Source organism: Phoxinus phoxinus (genome assembly GCF_949152265.1).
Source record: "Phoxinus phoxinus genome assembly, chromosome: 15".
In the NCBI taxonomy this organism is placed as follows: Eukaryota; Metazoa; Chordata; class Actinopteri; order Cypriniformes; family Leuciscidae; genus Phoxinus; species Phoxinus phoxinus.
In genome coordinates, this window is record NC_136890.1 from 13102795 (window position 1) to 13121645 (window position 18851).

General features: G+C 36.6%; 1 protein-coding gene across 2 annotated transcripts in view; it reads right to left on the reverse strand.

Moving 5' to 3' along the window:
• glt1d1 (glycosyltransferase 1 domain containing 1) overlaps positions 1–18851 on the reverse strand; it is a 50572-nt gene that overhangs the window by 4075 nt on the left and 27646 nt on the right. For both annotated transcript variants that reach the window (XM_079638486.1, XM_079638487.1), the window contains exons 7-11: positions 16030–16128; positions 15848–15897; positions 5262–5305; positions 4858–4978; positions 3398–3496 (exon numbers count right to left, since the gene is read on the reverse strand). In XM_079638486.1, the coding sequence (XP_079494612.1) occupies positions 3398–3496; positions 4858–4978; positions 5262–5305; positions 15848–15897; positions 16030–16128 (413 nt within the window). The remainder of the gene's footprint in view (positions 1–3397; positions 3497–4857; positions 4979–5261; positions 5306–15847; positions 15898–16029; positions 16129–18851) is intronic.

Sequence of the window (18851 nt, forward strand, 5' to 3'; positions counted from 1 at the left end):
CGATTTCTTCCATATTTATTTATCTATCACCCAAAAGCCAGTATTAGTTTTCCTACACTGTTTACAGGCTTGCAACCTCCATATTGCAGCTAATGCTGTGAGATTTTGTTAGTTTTCTCTGAAACATAAAATAACCTGATCCTGATTGATCAATGCATACCGACTGTTCTGACTTGTCAATTTTCAGCATCAATTTTTTATCTTGCATCAAAATCCTGTCTATTCATTGTATGCATTTGAAGTTGGGTTTTAAAGTACCCAAGTGTAACTAAAATTAATAAAAAAAAGTTTAGTATACAGGTTTGTGGCTCTTAATTTATTTTTATTAATTAACCACTTGTAAACTTATGTTCATCGTTCTTTTTTTATAAATATATGATTTGTATTAAATCTATATTCATGGAGTCGAATCGGGAATCGAAATCAAATTGAGAATCGAAATCGAATCGAATTTAGAGCTTGAGAATCGAAATCGAATCGAATTGGAACATCTGAATCGATACCCAGCCCTAATTATACAGTAATATACATAACTCCAATACATTATATCTTTTTCAGAAAGTGTGTGTTCTCCTCCTCTCTGCTGTCATCTTGTTAGTCCTAACTAGTTTAGGATTCCTCTCCAGCACTCTTAAATCATTTAGGAGCTGAGACCTAGTCTTGACACTTAGGAACCTTTATGAATCACACTTATTCTAGTCTAGGAATAAGAATGACGTCAATCTTCGAATTTTGACACACTTAAGACACAAATTTTACTCTGAGCGGCTTTATACATACGGCCCCTGGACAAGGCCCAAAGAGAGTATATAACAGTTTAAACGGTTTTTCAGAGTCAGTATTTTTAAGAAATTAAAACTTTTACTCAGCAAGGGTGTGTTAAATTGACCAAAAGTTGCAGTGAAGACATTTATATTACCAATTATAATACCAAAAGACATAACATTACCAAAAATGTCTATTTCAAATGAATAGTGCTATTTTGAACATTCTATTAATCCAAGTATCCTGGAAATAAATGGGCACGGTTTCCACAAATATATGAAGCATCACAACTCTTTTCATCACTGATAATAAAAACAAATGTTTCTTGAGCAGCAAATCGGTATATTAGAAAGATTTCTGAAGGATCACGTGACACTGAAGACTGAAGTAATGAAGCTGAAAATTCAGCTTTTATTTATATATATATATATATATATACACACACACATATACACACACATTTATAATAGTTCACAATATTAGGGTTGTTGTCTTTTTATTTTTATTTATTTATTTTTTGATCAAATGAATGAAACATAAAACATAAAATATGTTTTATGTGAACTTGGTGAACATAAAAGACTTCTTTCAAAAACATTACATAATCATACATTTTTATTAGAGCCGGGACTTTAACGCGTTGATTAAGATGAATTAATTACACAAAAAACAACGCGTTAATTTTTTTAACGCATTTTAATCGCACTTATTTTTGCACCGCGGAACGTTTCTCGCTGGATGAGTTAAGGCGGACCGATTATACTGGAGCACCAATAGATGGAAGCGTCAATGGCAAAAATAGCACTGGTCTGCTGGACTTGGTTGAACAAAAATAAACAATATTTTGTTGCTTAAGCTTATGTATTCAGTCATTATTCAATGGTATACTAAAAATCCATGTGAAAAAAATTACTTCTCACTGTTCTCAGGTCAAATATTTATATACGATTAAAATGCGATTAATTTCGATTAATTAATTACAAAGCCTCTAATTAATTAGATAAATTTTTTTAATCGAGTCCCTGCCCGAATTTTTATACAAGTCCAAACATTTGAATGGTAGTGTATTGTTGACTTTTTATCTGTATTTGATTTGTGTGAAAATAATCACTATGGGGCAATAGTAAGTACACTTACACTACAGTAATGCATTTAATCCTCCAAATGGCATCATGCAAACCACAAGAGTCAACAGTCTGCCGAGAAGAAGAGAAGCGTGTACTTGCGCTCTGTCATGGAACAGCTCTTTGATTTAGAGGTCAAAGCTTAGCATAGGTCACACATATAGAAGGGCACATGGTATGTCCACATGCTCACAATCTTGCAAACAAATATGAATGCTTTCATTTACAATTTCCTGTGTTTCTCCAGAGACTTGCGATTTTCAGATCCGCTATTGCTTTTAATACATTTGAGATAAGCAAGATAAATGGTTGGTTGGAAATTGCACAGAGGAGCAGATTGCTTTAGGGATAGAAGTTTTGCCCTTTGACCTTTTAAGCTGCCTTGAACTCCTCTCAGCCGTTTAGCACGGCGGTACAATGAACGCTAAGTCTGTCTGTTCCCCCTAAAGACCCAAAACAGGTTAAAGCTTAGTCACCAGCAGACAGAGACAGCGCTAAGAAGAGGAAGTCAACACTACTCTCCCTTTCACAGCAGCGTTTTAGTGCCAAAAAAGATGTCTAGAATAAAGTTGTAACACTATTGAAGTATTAATATAAAAATAAAAAATAAAAACAGAATAAAAAGGTTAAAATCAAAGCATTAAAAACCTGTATGTCTTTCTTCTCATATGTTCCAATAATTCTAAATCACATGATAGCCTTATGCGACTAACAGGCTGAAATTTAAGTTGTTTTTTACTGATAAGTCTCATTCACGTTTGCATATATTGAAATAATGCATTGAAAATTATGCCAAACATCTTTGTTTTTTGTGTATCTCGTGACCAATCACAACGTGGCAAATTTGAATCTGTGTATAGTCAAACTGCACTAATGAGATTTGCGATACAGTGGAGGGAAAGATTGCAGTGTGTTTTTCATATGTCTTCCGAAGACTTGGGGCCTAATTTACTAACAGTTTGCGCAAGCTCAAACCCTCTTTTGGTGTTAAAAAAACTACTGTCAGGATTTACTAAAGACACACAGTGAAAAATTAGCGCTGAACAGACGTGGACAGAGTTATTTTTGCGGCTGACCTTCTTGCATATACATTTCTAGGAGTTTCCCTTTCAGATGCAAAATTTATGGGAGGAGAGTATTTAAATGAATCATGCAAGGTTATTTACTAAGGTTTGCGCTAGTCAATTTACAGGTATTTGCGCCGTTATTAACCACCCAAAAAAGCTTGCTTGCTCTTGGTAAATTGCGTTGGTCATTATGGAAATGTTTTGGCTGTGTTCTTTCATTTGTGTGTCGTCAGTAGATCACATGCAGAACACACTCCTATCAGTGCTAATTTGCCCTGATTAGTAAATCTGGCCCATGGAAAATATAGATTTTACTTTTGTATACTTGTATCACAATCACTTACATTCTATGGAAAAGAGGTAACAGACAAAAACACTGTGATATGATTTCATTGTATTCAAATTAAACCGAGTAATAATCCAAACCTTTGTAAATCTTACCTGAGGGCTTGAGTACAGCAATCCTGTGACCTTGTGCTCAACTATTGCAGCATTTCCAGGAACATCCCTCGCTAAAACAGGCAAACCTAAATCCATTGCCTAAAAACACACCAGATTGCAATACATTAACTCTGTTTGGCCTTGTGCACGACGCATGTACATTTATTCATTTTCCAGGTGCTTTTTATCTGAAGCGCCTTAAGAGCATTCAAGGTTTTCTATCAGTATTTGTGCTCCCTGGAAATTCAATCCATTACTGTGACATTGTGAGTGCCATTTCAACTCCAGGATCATTCACTGTAAGATAGCAATCAAGCATTATGGGCTAGATGATTGCATTTACAAAGCTTTTCCTTTTTATTTTTAAATTCTTGCAAATTGCAACAACCTTTATAACTGCAATTCTCTGTAGATACATTGGCCATTTCAATGTAGGCTTGTTCACATTCGTGGGATAATGAAAAGACGTGGAACTGTTGAGGAAAATATGATAACAGCTACTTAGCACATTAATCCCACTGGGGGTTGAACTAATCTGGTCAGTTTGAACACAGATTAACTAGATCCACGTAATGATATTGTGGTCATAATATCCTATCTAATAACGGGCAAAACAAACAGATTCAAAGCTGCTGTAAATGATTCCTGCACTAGTATTGAGATCAAAATCAATAGCAGAAATAATGATTGCTCAGACTGGTTTCTCTTGGACAAACCAAATACTAGGGATACATCTACACTAATCTGGATGCATCCGAAAATGCATCTTTTTCTTTGAGACTGAAACTCAGCATTTTAAAGACGCTCTACAGAGTGCATACATTTGAAAATACCATTTCCTTTCACCCTATTTCCTGCATTGTCTTTGTAATGTAATACAAATGCGTCAGCCATTGTCTTGGTAACGGAAGAGTTGCAGTCGTATGGATGTAAATAGTGACCGCGTTATGGAGGATGATCAGATATTTATTTTAATTTTATTATAAACTTGTATAAATATGTGACCCTGGACCACAAAACCAGTCACAAGTATTTGTGGCAATAGCCAACAAAACATTGTATGGGTCAAAATTATTGATTTTTCTTATATGCCAAAAATCATTAGGATATTAAGGAAAGATCATTTTCCATGAAGATATTTAGTAAATTAGTAAATACCGTAAATATGTAAAACATTTATTTTTGTGAGTCAATGCAGCACAATCGCGAACATACATGGACAACTTTAAATGCGATTTTCTCAATGTTTAGATTTTTTTGCAAATAGTTGTATCTCGGCCAAATATTGCCCTATCCTAACAAAGCATACATCAATGGAAAGCTTACTTATTCAGCTTTCATGTGATGTATAGATCTCAATTTCATAAAATTGACCCATGTGACTGGTTTTGTGGTTTCACTCCAATGGTCAAGAATTTGTTATAAAACAGATTTGATTAAATGAGTTCTTCCTGACAAACCTCTAAGATGGCAGCAGACATTCCCTCTGAGAGAGACGAGTTGACCAGGGCAAATGATTTCTGCATGGCAGAATGCAGCTCCTCCTGACTCAAATCAGCTGCCAGAAACACTCCAACAGACCTACACACACACACAACCTCATGAATATGTTATAAAACATCCAGGAACAGTTTACAAGGGGGCATTTCCTTATTTTAAAAAGGGAATAAAAAAAATACTGGAAAGATTAATGATACAGAAATATTGAAAAAAAGCAGATGACTGTGCGTATGTGTGGGTCTAGTGGCAGTAATACGAAACTGAGACTTTGAAGATCAAGTACCCGAGACCGAAGGAGGGAGATGAAAGTAAAAAAAAAAGAGCAGATCAAGGAGGAAAGATGAAGACGTGAGATGATATTTACCTCTTGACACTCTCCTCAACCTCTGCGGTAAACACAGGATCTATCTAAAATGAGACATCACATGTTTAATAAAATACATTTACAAAGAAAAATATTCACCCAAATGCTGAAATATGCTTTATTTGGTAAGATTTGCAGAACATTTACAAATAAATTATTTGAAATGTCATTCAACTTGAAATAAAACAAAATAAAAAACAAAAAGGTCTCCAAGCTATATTACGCAATATCTGTAAAGTTCTGTTCTTGAATATTGGGTTTTGAACAAAAATAGACACAAAAAAATCAGTTTGACAACCAGTCAAAAGTTTGGAATATTTTTTTTTTCTAAAGAGGTCTATTATAATAACCATAAAAATACAGTACAAACAGAGAATAATTGAAATACAGTAAAAACAGTAATATTTATTCCTGTGATGGAAAAGCCAAATTTTCAGCAGCCATTCCTCCAGTCTTCAGTGTCACGTAGCACTTTCAAATATATAATATAATATAAAATGTGTATCTAAATGCAAACCAACATTTACCATCAAAAATCAACCATCATTGCTAATAATTCAAATCCTTAAAAACACTTATCAGTAGCCTATTGGTCATAAAAGCAAAAAGCAGTCCTAAAACTTTAGTTTAATTCACATTTTTCCACACAAAATTCAGGGGCCATGTCCTGTAGAAGCAACATGAAAAGTAACTTAAGGTCACGTTGTGATGAGAAATCAGATGAATGTCTTTTCGTTATTATGCAGAAGTTCCTGCGGCTTATCTTTGCTTATAAGCAATAAAGAGCACAAATCCCATGTTGTTGATTTTTTCCCTCTTGCTCTTTTTGCCTGCCTGTAAAATCCTGTCAATAATACCAAATCATGGCCTGTGGACAAGACAACGTTTCATACTGATCATAATTTCCTACATGGCCAGTTGTCCTAGGAAAAAAAAGAAGAAAAAAAAAACCCCATTTGAAAATCCCATAGATTTCCAGAGATTAGGGTCAGGGCGGGGTTGTTGCTCAATCTGATTCATTACGATGAAGGCTTTGCGTGTATTAGCTGGCCGGGGCGGCTGCAGCACATGCAATTTGGGTCAAAGATGATATGAGCGTGTGAGCGTGGCACAGCCTCTCTACAAATCCTGTTTGTTTTGATTCCACTATCTGCCTATTCATTCTTTCTAAGTGAAATGTGATATTTGATGTACAATTGAATCCAATAACGATAGCAAAATTAGAGATCATTGCTTTAACTAAAGCTACTGGATAAGAGGAAACCGTGTGATCAGCCCTTCCCACAGAATATGCTGTTAATCATGGCCCAAAGGAGCAGTATATAGGGTCAAGAACTATATGCAAGAGCAATTTAGCACAGAATAAAGCTTTTAAACTATCTTTATATTAGATTTTAAATGAAAAACTGAAAATAGGTCAACGGGTGTATACAGTTTTACATTACATGGAACAAATCCCAACAATCCAAGATCCTTAAAGAAATATGAAAATATGTTTTCATAAAAAGTTAGCAAAACTTTGTGCTTTTATCAATGTTAATACAGTTCTGATCACAGGTTGAAAAAATATGAAGAAAAATTTAATTCCAAACCCGTAAGACTTTCGTTCATCTTCGAACCACAAATGAAGATCTTTTTGATGAAATCTGAGTTATTTCTGTCCCTCCATTTACGGTCTACCATTACTGATGTGTGCGTTAATGAATGTTTATATGTGAATAAAAGCCTAAATTCAATCTGTTCATCATATAAAGCGATCGTGTCTCTTCAGCAAATGTGGACTAAACCGCTCGATTCATATGGATTAGTTTTATGATCTCTTTATGATCTTTTAAAACGTCAAAGTAGTTGCGTAGACTGTCAATGGAGGGACAGAAATCTCTAAGATTTCATTTAAAACATCTCCATTTGTGTTTTCAAGACGAACAAAAGTCTTACAGGTTTGGAACAACATGAGGGTGAGTAAAAAATGACAAGTTTTTAATTGTTGGGTGAACTAACCCTTTAAGAGCCAGTGAGTGTAAACTTTTTGAATTGACCGTTCGCAAAGACCCGCGCCCCTTAGTTACTGTCGCTATGTCCGACAAGTCGACAGTGAAAAATACATTGTGGAGCAGAGAGGACACTGACACGCGCTGACAGACAGGGCTGACCAGGTAACTTTTCGGTTACTTTTTATATTAAACATATTAAACATTTTTGAAAAGAAATTTAAACAATAAATACCATTTTGTGGCTCTTTAATGTGTCTGACAGATTGCTGTGTCGCTCAGTTAAAGCTGCTCATGAACCGATCATCTCTTCCTTCTAGTTCATTTATAAAATGTTTGTTTCCTTTCAACAACAAGTTAACATCTTGAATCACGTTTAAAATAATAAACTCATTAGAAATGAGAAACCACCAATAAAACCCAATTTAAAGAAAATGTATTAGCTGCTGTTAATTAGAAGCACCTACAAACAGGTACAGTATTTAAAGAGGCATGGTTCAGAATGTTTTAGGAATGCAGCTTTAAATAATATTTTCAAATCAAACCAAACGGAGGCGGAAAAGACACAAGACATCTGGGATCCATTTGATGTCATCAACATGAGCCCTCCCCTCCCCAAAGAAACAATGAGTCTCACCACTCTTCAGATATTCTTATCAAACAAAAACACACCACAGCTTACAAGAACATGTAAGCAACTGGCAGTGTCATCGGTTTGCCCGGAGCCAACCACACTCAAACAAGAAAGCCTTTGAACATCACTGGAGACGAAAATAGACAAGAAAATAGGAAAATGTGTCTCCACCTGATGTGTGAATCTCAAAGAAACATCACAGCACATAAACAAAAGTCACTTTGTGGCAGAAGGAAGCATCGCGTCGTTGTGGTGAAATCGCTGGGGCTTGAGGATGGGTGGCTGCAGAAATAGGCCACACTGAAATACTCAAGGTACTGAAGTTCAGGAAGAAATGAAGGAACAGTGAAGCCACCACGAGTTGGTAGACAGGATCTGTCGGCAGGCACTGGGTGGGACTGATTCAAATGCACTGAGATGCAGAAAGCAGCTGTTTGTTTTCTTTATTTTACAAAAAGAGTTTTGTTGTTATTGTGAGTGTACACAAATCAAAGTGGACCCTTTACAGTTTCGAATGATGTTTCTTTATGACCAAAAAAGTATTTTATGTTATTTTCACTGTTATCAGGAAAACATGCAAGTGACCTCTTCATGAACACTTGGACATGCGACAAATAACAGCGCACATTTATCTAGGTTAACCCTTGTGCATCGTTCAAATTCCCATCCTTTCGTTATGTTCGTGGCTGAAAACAGCCACTACTTTAAACTGCTGTAAAAATTGATCAGATAAATATTTTTTTGAATTTTTTTTTGCATAAATCTATTAATCAACCTCAGTCCTGTTCAAAACTACTAAATGTTTTTTAAAAAATCAAGATTTTAACTCTTTAATTGCCAAATTCATAAATTATGTCGCTGATTTTGGGGGTAAAAAAACACAAAATTACTTATTTTCAATATAAAATGTGATTGTGGACTGGATTTTTTTTTACCTTTTATCACAGTCTTGGACATGTCAAAGATTAGAAACAACATTGGTTTTGATGCATTGTTAGTTTTTGTGCAGCATCAGATTTTAACTTTTTCTCCCTCATTTACTGTTCGTGGCTGTTTTTGCCCCATTGACTTCCATTATAACCACATTTTTTGATTGCAAAGCAATGACACCATATAATCATGCATTTTTGATTGTTGGTGGTTTTCCCTATTGGGAAGAGGTAAAATTTGTAATTTTTACTGTTGATAACCAGATGGCACCATTAACCCTTTATATAGGCCTGTGCATAAAAAAGCTTAGTTTCTGGCTTTTACATGGAGTTATATGGAGTATAATAGCATAATAAAGTGTGTGTGTGTGTGTGTGTGTGTGTGTGTGTGTGTGTGTGAGAGAACTCACCTTGATGCGTCTGAGAAAATCAAAATATGCACCTCAGCTCTCAGAACTACATGGAGTAAACAAAAAACTAAGTAAGTGTATTTATGCATCTGCCTTTTGATGGTGAGAAATGCAGACTAAACAAAAACTAAGCAAGTGGATTTGAACACTTGCATGCAAGCCTGCTGCTCATTTGATGGTGAGAAGAGCAGCAAGCAACATGAGAAAGGGCTTGACTTGTAGTGAAGTTTTAGAGATGATCATGCAGCCTGACCCCTCCAGCGAGCTACATGTATTGTCTTCTCCCTCTGACACCACAGACTCAGGAGAGGCAGACCATGATTTGGATGTGGCACCCTCATCATCCTCTCTAGCTTCCACTGAAGGCAAAGGGGATTTCAGAGGATCCTGGGTCTGGGTGGATTGGGAGAAACGGCGAAGTGTGGTTTTCCACCAACGCGGAGACAACTCCCTTTCTTCAGCCTGCCAGAGGCGTGACTTCATGGCCGACGCGCTATGCCATCGCAAGGGTCCAGAACATTGATTCTGTGTTCAATCTGTTTTTTACGGGCGCCGCACAATGAGAAACTGGACCGGGGTGGACTCCACAGATCTCCGTGCCTACATGGGGCTACTGATTTTGGCCGGCGTCTACAGGTCCAGAGGGGAGTCCACACGTTGCCTGTGGGATGATCACAGTGGTCGTGCGATTTTTAGAGCCACCATGTACCTCTCAAGATTCAAGAAATCAGCAGAGCTCTGCGTTTTGGAGGTTGGTCATGCTGACAATGAGGTCAATAATCTCGTCGGCCCTGGAGTCGACTCTGGCAGGCTGAAGAAAGGGAGTTGTCTCCGCGTTGGTGGAAAACCACACTTCGCCGTTTCTCCCAATCCACCCAGACCCAGGATCCTCCGAATCCTCCTCGCTTTCAGTGGAAGCTAGAGAGGATGATGAGGGTGCCACATACAAATAATGGTCTGACTCTCCTGAGTCTGTGGTGTCAGAGGGAGAAGACGATACCATCCTATGTAGCTCGCTGGAGGGGTCAGGCTGCATGATTATCTCTAAAACTTCACTACAAGTCAAGCCCTTTCTCATGTTGCTTGCTGCTCTTCTCACCATCAAATGAGCAGCAGGCTTGCATGCAAGTGTTCAAATCCACTTGCTTAGTTTTTGTTTAGTCTGCATTTCTCACCATCAAAAGGCAGATGCATAAATACACTTACTTTGTTTTTTGTTTACTCCATGTAGTTCTGAGAGCTGAGGTGCATATTTTGATTTTCTCAGACGCATCAAGGGGAGTTCTCTCACACACACACACACACACACACACACACACACACACACACACACACACACACACACACACACACACACACACACACACACACACACACACACACACACACACACACACACACACACACACACTTTATTATGCTATTATACTCCATATAACTCCATGTAAAAGCCAGAAACTAAGCTTTTTTTTGCACAGGCCTATATAAAGGGTTAATGGTGCCACCTGGTTATCAACAGTAAAAAATACTAATTTTACCTCTTCCCAATAGGGAAAACCACCAACAATCAAAAATGCATGATTTTATGGTGTCATGGCTTTGCAATCAAAAAATGTGGTTATAATGGAAGTCAATGGGGCAAAAACAGCCACGAACAGTAAATGAGGGAGAAAAAGTTAAAATCTGATGCTGCACAAAAACTAACAATGCATCAAAACCAATGTTGTTTCTAATCTTTGACATGTCCAAGACTATGATAAAAGGTTAAAAAAAATCCAGTCCACAATCACATTTTATATTGAAAATAAGTAATTTTGTGTTTTTTCCCCCCCCAAAATCAGTGACATAATTTATGAATTTGGCAATTAAAGAGTTAAAATCTTGATTTTTTTAAAAACATTTAGTAGTTTTGAACAGGACTGAGGTTGATTAATAGATTTATGCAAAAAAAATTCAAAAAAATATTTATCTGATCAATTTTTACAGCAGTTTAAAGTAGTGGCTGTTTTCAGCCACGAACATAACGAAAGGGTAGTGAATTTGCCCAGAGTGTACTGTTGATTTTTTGAAAAATTTCAAAGCATTTTCCCAAAATGTGTGTCAAAATAAGATTTGTCACCAAAAATCATTCCATTTGCTGAAACACAGAGAAAGTTATGGCCAAAATAAGACTAAAAAATACCCCATAGTGGCTGAAAACAGCCCCAACAGCACATAAGGGTTAACATCAGAGCGAGCCTCCATGTAAAGTGGCTAACGTTAGGCTACTACCGTATTTTCCGGACTACAAGTCGCATTTTTTTTTCAGTTTGGCTGGTCCTGTGACTTATAGTCAGGTGCGACTTATATATCAAAATTAATGCATACTGACTGAGATGAACCAAGAGAAAACATTACCGTCTACAGCCGCGAGAGGGCGCTCTAGTTGGCGGAGTTGTTCAGAAGCGACACCGAGGAAGAACTCAATGGATTCAGTGTTGCGGAATGAGATCGCGGGAGCTTGGTGAACTTGCTTACCGGTAACTTGCTTGTTGGACTCGCTGGCTTATGTTAATTTTAAACATATACCTATTCAGCCTCCCAGGTATATGTTCTTTATACTATTGTGTAGCTGAATAACTGTTAATATCTGACGTTACCACACCGGACACCAATTCAGCCTGTAGTTCTGTGTGCTATTGCGTAGCTGAATAACTTGCCTTTCCAGATTAAATGTCTGTTCTTGGTCTTAGATTTTGTGAAATAAATTTCTAAATAAATGCGACTTGTTTTTTCCTTCTTCATGACGCATTTGCGACTTATACTCCAGAGCGACTTATAGTCTGGAAAATACAGTACTTACAATACATGGTTTCAAATGATAAACCATTTGAGGTCAGTGGCAAACAGCCGTGTTAATGATCTGTCCGTCACGAACCCAAGTGCGTGACTTCCTGTTTTTTTTTTTCTGTGACTACCCAACTAATTAAAATGTATTCGACTAAGTCTCTTCATCTTGACTACGGTTTAGTCGACTATTAGGGGGCAGACCAAGAAAAATCTAGCAGAGACTCACTTCAATAACTCTAAATAAATAACTCTGATAAAAAAGTACACTTTAAGGTACACTTCAAAGAGTTTGGATCTGAAATCACATAGTGTCTGAGAAGACAATACATTTGAAGAGGAACGAATTTCGTGACCATTAAAAAGTATGTTCAATAAAGTACAGATGTGTGTAGTATGATTTAAATACTACATTAAGTAAAGTGTCCAGTGGATGAGCACTTGAGAATCTCTGCGGTAATAGTAGGTCATTCAGGTACTTTTTGCCTACAGTTTTATGAATACTATGAATTTCAACATGCTACTCATTTCACATTCAGTTTTTTCCCCCCTACTAATAGTAGGGAAGTTATTCGATTATTTTGGTGTGGCTTGATCTGATGATCTAAACTCAACTATGATGACTGGACAAAAAAAGTAAAAATAAGCAATTTGTGTTAAAATACAAAATGGTGGCCAATCTGGCGGGCAGAGATTCAAAATAAACTTCACTTAACTAATTTTTTTTTATATCATTTTTTTAAATCTATACCAAAGTATTCAAAAAGCAACAGAAACTGTAAAATAGAGCAGATTTTGAAGGTTGTTACATGAATATTAATGGTGCAGAAAGTCAGAAAGATAATATTTATAAGTACTGTATGTACATGAACGCCACCACAAAGTTGTATTGAAGAGATCAGGATTTTCTTTGAGCTAAAGTTTCCAAGTTGGAGTCAATGTCAATGAGAAAACATGGCCGAAGCAATGGATGCAGTGTCTGTTTTGACAGTAAATTTATGCAATTTTTGTATTTACAATAAAACTAGCTGCATGTACAAAATAAGTTAGAATACTGTATGTAACAACTCAGATTACAACACATAAAAAAGAAAAAACACATGATGCACATTGTTTAAGTCGCAATGAAATATTTTTTTTATTGTGAAGTACACCTGAGTGTAACGGATAATTAAAAAAGAAGAAATGTAGGGCGGGAAATTGGTTCTATGCCTCGGTTATTGATTGGATTTTGAGATGTGGGCGTTCCATTAAAAAATGAAGGCAGATGAACATGAGCTTGCAGGGGTAGAGTTTAAGTAGACTAAATGATTTGAGAAGTCCTGTATATGTCACAAAAAAAGAAGCCTGACATTTTCAGTGGAAGGTAAAGTTATGATATTTTGATAAAAATTGAGAGGTACCGATGTATTGGCCACCGATATTTATCGGCAAACTTTTGATCAATTTAAAACCATTGGCATATTGGCTATATCATGAAAAAGGCAGATATAACAAACCAATGGTTTATTAATTAACTGTGTGAGTTTTATAATGCATGTTGCATAATCCAATGCTTTTCTCTGGGCACAAAAATTAAATACTTGCTAAAACAAATAGAAATGTGTAGAAAATAGAGCAGGGCTCGACAATAAGGACAGGCCAGCGTGAACGACACTCAGGACAATTGACGAAACTGCAACTGTCCCGATCAAGCCAGTGCTGCATATTCACAAAATTTTATCCTTTTCACACGTTTTAAGCCTTGCCAATTTAAATATTCAAGCACAAGAAGACAGGAAATAGACCTCACTTGCACTCACTATGAGAACTTTTTCATTGTAATGCCTGTTGTATTATTTGCAGTAAAAGTACATACCATCTGGCTCTGACCAAATTGATCTGAATGCACCTGACGTCGTAATTACAACTTCCCAACTTGTTAATACAAACTTCCCAGAACAACTTGAACACACCATTAGACCCCGTCCGATCAGTGTGCCAAATTTCACAACTTTTCACCATATGGTTCCCTGGGCTGTCTTAAGACACTCAGCCAGAAAAAGAAAACAAATATGGTGGAACTAAAATACCGTTGCTGCTTGATCCCAAATAGAACATGCAGTCAGACTTCTATAGTAAAACTTTCACGGATTAGAAAGGAAGTAATTTGGGCTTTGGGTCTTGTGTTGACTTGCTCTGTTCCAGTTTCTCTTCTATCCTTTCCCCCAGACACACTCAGGGAAGCAAACATTTATTTATTTATTTATTTTGCCTTGAGCTTGTTTCTTTCCTCCTCCCTTTTTTCAATCTTTTAAAATCTCTTTATTTCTAAAAATATTTGACCATGTTTGTGACTAGTCTTGATTCTGCCCAGAGGGGGAGGGTGACCTCTCTACGGGGTTGGCAGAATGGCAGCACCTAGACTTGGCACATAATCAGGAGTGGCAGATGGCCTGCCACGGGCTAGCCATTAGCTCCTAGCAGCTAACAAGCCTCCCCTAGCACCATATAGCACTGCAGGCCTACTAATAGTCCAAAGCTTATGCTAGTCCCCCGCAGCCCCAATCCTTTCCATGATTCCACTGCTCTAGCTCGAGTGAGCCTCTAAATGCCTCTGATAAGTCCAGCTTAATGCATGCTAATGTTGTTATCTTTGCTACATCCAATTAGCGCTACCTTGGAATCTACAGAAACATGTTGCTCACATGCGCAAATACTGACACAGCTCCTTTGAAAAGGATGTTAGGGTGTGTTATGGGCTTTTGGAGAGGTTAACTAGTCACGGGAGGATATACAGCACGTGTGGAAGCGTTTCACAGCTTTACCTGTGGTGATGACAGCAGGGTGGTTGTTCACTGGAATAATTAGACCAGGGACTACTTTCTTTCGAGGAATAGATTATCTAAGAAATGTACAACAATGTACACTTTTTAGTTGCTACTTTTATTTTTATTTTTCAGCAACCAGATGTTTTCAAAGTCGAGTAGCTGATCACTGAACAGTCGAGCAAACACGATAATCAAACATACAGTACTCATAATAATTTTTTAACAATCTAAATGATAAAATAATCTGATAAACTTTTTTTTTTAATAGTTCATTTGAACTATGAGACATAAATAACTACATTTCTGTTCAAAAGTTTTGGGTTGGTACGATTTGTAAAGTTTTTGAAAGAAGGCTGTATGTATTTGATTAAAAAAAATGCAATAAACCAGTAAATTATGTTTTATTAACACATTTTGAGAGGAACACATTCAAATGATCTATCCAATCAGCACGAGTTTTCCTCAACAATTTTACTGCACCCCTCCACCACCCAGACTCCTATACTTGTGGCTGGTCCCTATCCCAGCCAGGGATACGGGGGAAGTACTCTGGGTTCTGGCCAAATTCTGAGCTTGGAGCCCTCCCCGTGGACAGCAAGGTAATTTGTAAGTATGAACTCGAGAAAATTGTGAAATATTTTTACCACTTAAAATGTAATTTATTCCTGTGATGGTAAAGCTGAATTTTCAGCATCATTACTCCAGTCTTCAGTGTCACATGATCTTTCAGAAATCATTCTAATATGTTGATTTGGTGCTTAACAAACATTTCTTAACATTATCAATGTTGAAAACAGTTGTGTTGCTTAAAAGTTGAAAAGAACAGCTTTTATTTTAATCAAATATGTGTGTCTGAAAAGCAAGGAATTTAAGAAAATCAAAGGGTCATAAAAAATATATTGACGAGCAGAATCTGGGCTGTGAACCACTAGTTGTTACCCTGAACTCGAGGCTTGTCTTATTAAAAATCATACTTTCTTTCTTACCACTGGGCCAATGATGATGAGGACCACTAGAGGGTTCTGACTGTGCCATTCTGTAAGAGAGAAAATCAACGAATTTGATTGAACACACATAATAATGTCTATTAACAATAACAAAAATTCAAATGATACGGTTTACGGTCCATGAAGAATGATGTAAAACTGATTTCATAGAGCAGCATTACCTGCAAATGCTTCTAAAAGATACAGAGGATCCTTAACTCGTCTGAGTCCACATACCAGAAGAAAAACATGTAGATTTTCCACTTGCTTGGTAAGCACACCTAAAACACAAGACAAAGAATGTCACATCAAAACAATCTTGGTATCTTTAAACATTGCATCATGATTTAGTTTTGGGTACTTTTCAAATGCCTTTTATGTATAGATTTGATTGTTTACCCCAATGATGTACATGACTTTCAATCTTAAAGAGGTCATGATATGTGAAATCAATATTGAGGGATTTGTGACATCACACGTCTCCAGAGCAAGACATCGACAAATATATTTACATTGCACCATAGGCCCCGCCCACTGGTGTTCAGTTGCTTAATGGCTGGCATTTGCCTACACTAGATGTAAGAGTTCCGTCGCATCAAAAGCATGTAAAACCCATTATAATAACTACTGCTGTCTACACTGGATACAGTAGAGGTCTTGAGTCTGCTGACAACAGGACAAATGGAAGAGTGGAAAAATCTTCGCTTTGACGTGTCCGTTCGCGTCTCTGTACAGACTTCAGAAGGATCCCAGGATGGTTTATTTTAATGGCGTTCCTGATCGAGTCGGAGGATTATACGTTTGTTCGGAGTATGTAATAGAGAGTTCGCAAAGAAACTTTTGTTGAAAGATGAATCCGCCAACTGTATTGGATCGACAGCAGCTGCATCACAAACCAAAAGTAAATGATTTCTTAAGGCTTTGTCTGTAAATGACAGTTTTATATGGATAATAAGGGTTTTCAAAACACTTACTTGGTATCAACGCCCATTCGCTATTGTACGCGTTTTCATATGCAATGACGTTAGCCAATCATAACTGTGGTCGTTTACTGACAAGCCTTAAAGGAGCTGCCCCTTAAAAGTGGATCATTTTAGACAGAGGGTCAGAATCAAGGTCAAAAAAATATTTTTTTATTTAATATTTTGTTTTTTTGTGTGCAAAAAAAACTTTATTAACATTATAAGTATGTTATACTTGTAAGTATGTTATCCGCAAGGAACATATTCAAATAAAATAAAAAATCCATGACATGACCCCTATAAACTATTAAAAAAAATCAGTTTATGATGTATTGTACAGTATGTTATTTCACTCTTTGTTTTAAACTATCATAAACTGATTTTTTTTATAGTTTATAGTTGAAATAACATACTGTACAATGAATATTGAAATGGTTTGTTTAGTGATTTATAAACAAAAATCTATTTCCAATTAAGTTATATTTGGTCAAATTATGCTGAAAAGTGTGAAAATATTATTTAGTTGTGCGTGTATTTAGGATACATTAAATTAGGCGCTATGAAACTAGCATTAGCTGAATAAAGGAGTCTGCCAATTTATTCCAAAAATGTCTAAAATGCAATTTCCACCACTGAATGCTAGTCTAGTGTTAAAAGTGCTCATATTTTGAGAAACACCTAACTACATGTGGAGAAAAACTGCTGACCCTGAATCAGATGTTTAAGTGTTTCTGAGCACTGAAATGTAATGTGACATAAATCAATGCATACATGCTGTACCTCCATCTGTAATGAGGCTAATCCATCAAACAAGGTCATAGAGATGTCAGAGTTGCAATGAGCGCAAAACTGATTGCATGCTCAAAGTAGCGTGCATGACGAGTACTTTATCAATATGGCATACATAAATAGTAAGTATGTCATGTATATATATATGGCATGGATTCACAGGATACACAAAGACTAACAACCATCTTTATGTATATTCTTTGGTTTAAAGCCGAACATCTGGATCACTGAACGACCACTGGATTTTTGATAATCACTGAGGAGGATTAGGAAAAATTACTTTGACATTAACTTATTTCAGTTATACATAACTTCCCTGATTGGAATGTAAATATCTTAAGGAATTTTCCAACCATTGAAGCAAATTATCCTCACCAAAGTACCATTCGCACCAAAAAACGCATTTGAATTCAAAGGCTTATGGATCGCAACAGATGTTTTTGAAAAAAAACACATAGGCACATATATGTTCATGATGATGCTCCATGTCCATGTGACACAGTCCTCTCTGTTTTGTCAGTAGTTGGTATATGTGGGAATGTTCAGTCCAAATCTGTCCTTAGCCCCAGATCATCCCTCGTTTAAATCCCACCTATTCCAGATTATCCACAAAAATATGAGCGTTAGTGTACGCATGAGTGCATATGTGTGACGTTTGCAGATTTCTTATCATAAACTGTCTTTACTGGACAAATACAAACAATGAAGAAAATTTGATAATAACGATAGGTTCCCCCGAATACTCCCCCATATGTCTTTAGCAAACAGACCCTGCCCCAAACTCATGTCAGATTGTGTCAATGCATTATAGTTCAATGCATTGATGACACAAGTCATGTGAAAGGGCCTTTAGAGTTAAAGTAGTATTACACATACTATTTTTCATACACAGTATAAATGGGTTTCTATAGATGAAAATACTGTGTATTGTAGCCTTGAAATTTGAAGCAGACACAACCTCAAAATGGGATCAACATATTTGAGCCTCCTTTGCATTAAAATTGAAAAACCTATGAATTTTAGCACTACCTATCTTTCAGAAACAATATCTTTATATTCACAGTGCTTTATTCAGCCTGTTTTGGGCAGGTAAAGCCAGAGTGCCGTGCCATACGCCTGAGGACAAGAGTGATAAATCAAATGAACTGTGCTACTCTTTTGGCTACAAACAACCCATACACAAGCTGCTTAAAGTTGAGCATGGTTGCTTTAAGCAGAAATTGCTCCCTATTCCTGATCTGGAATCAGTTTCT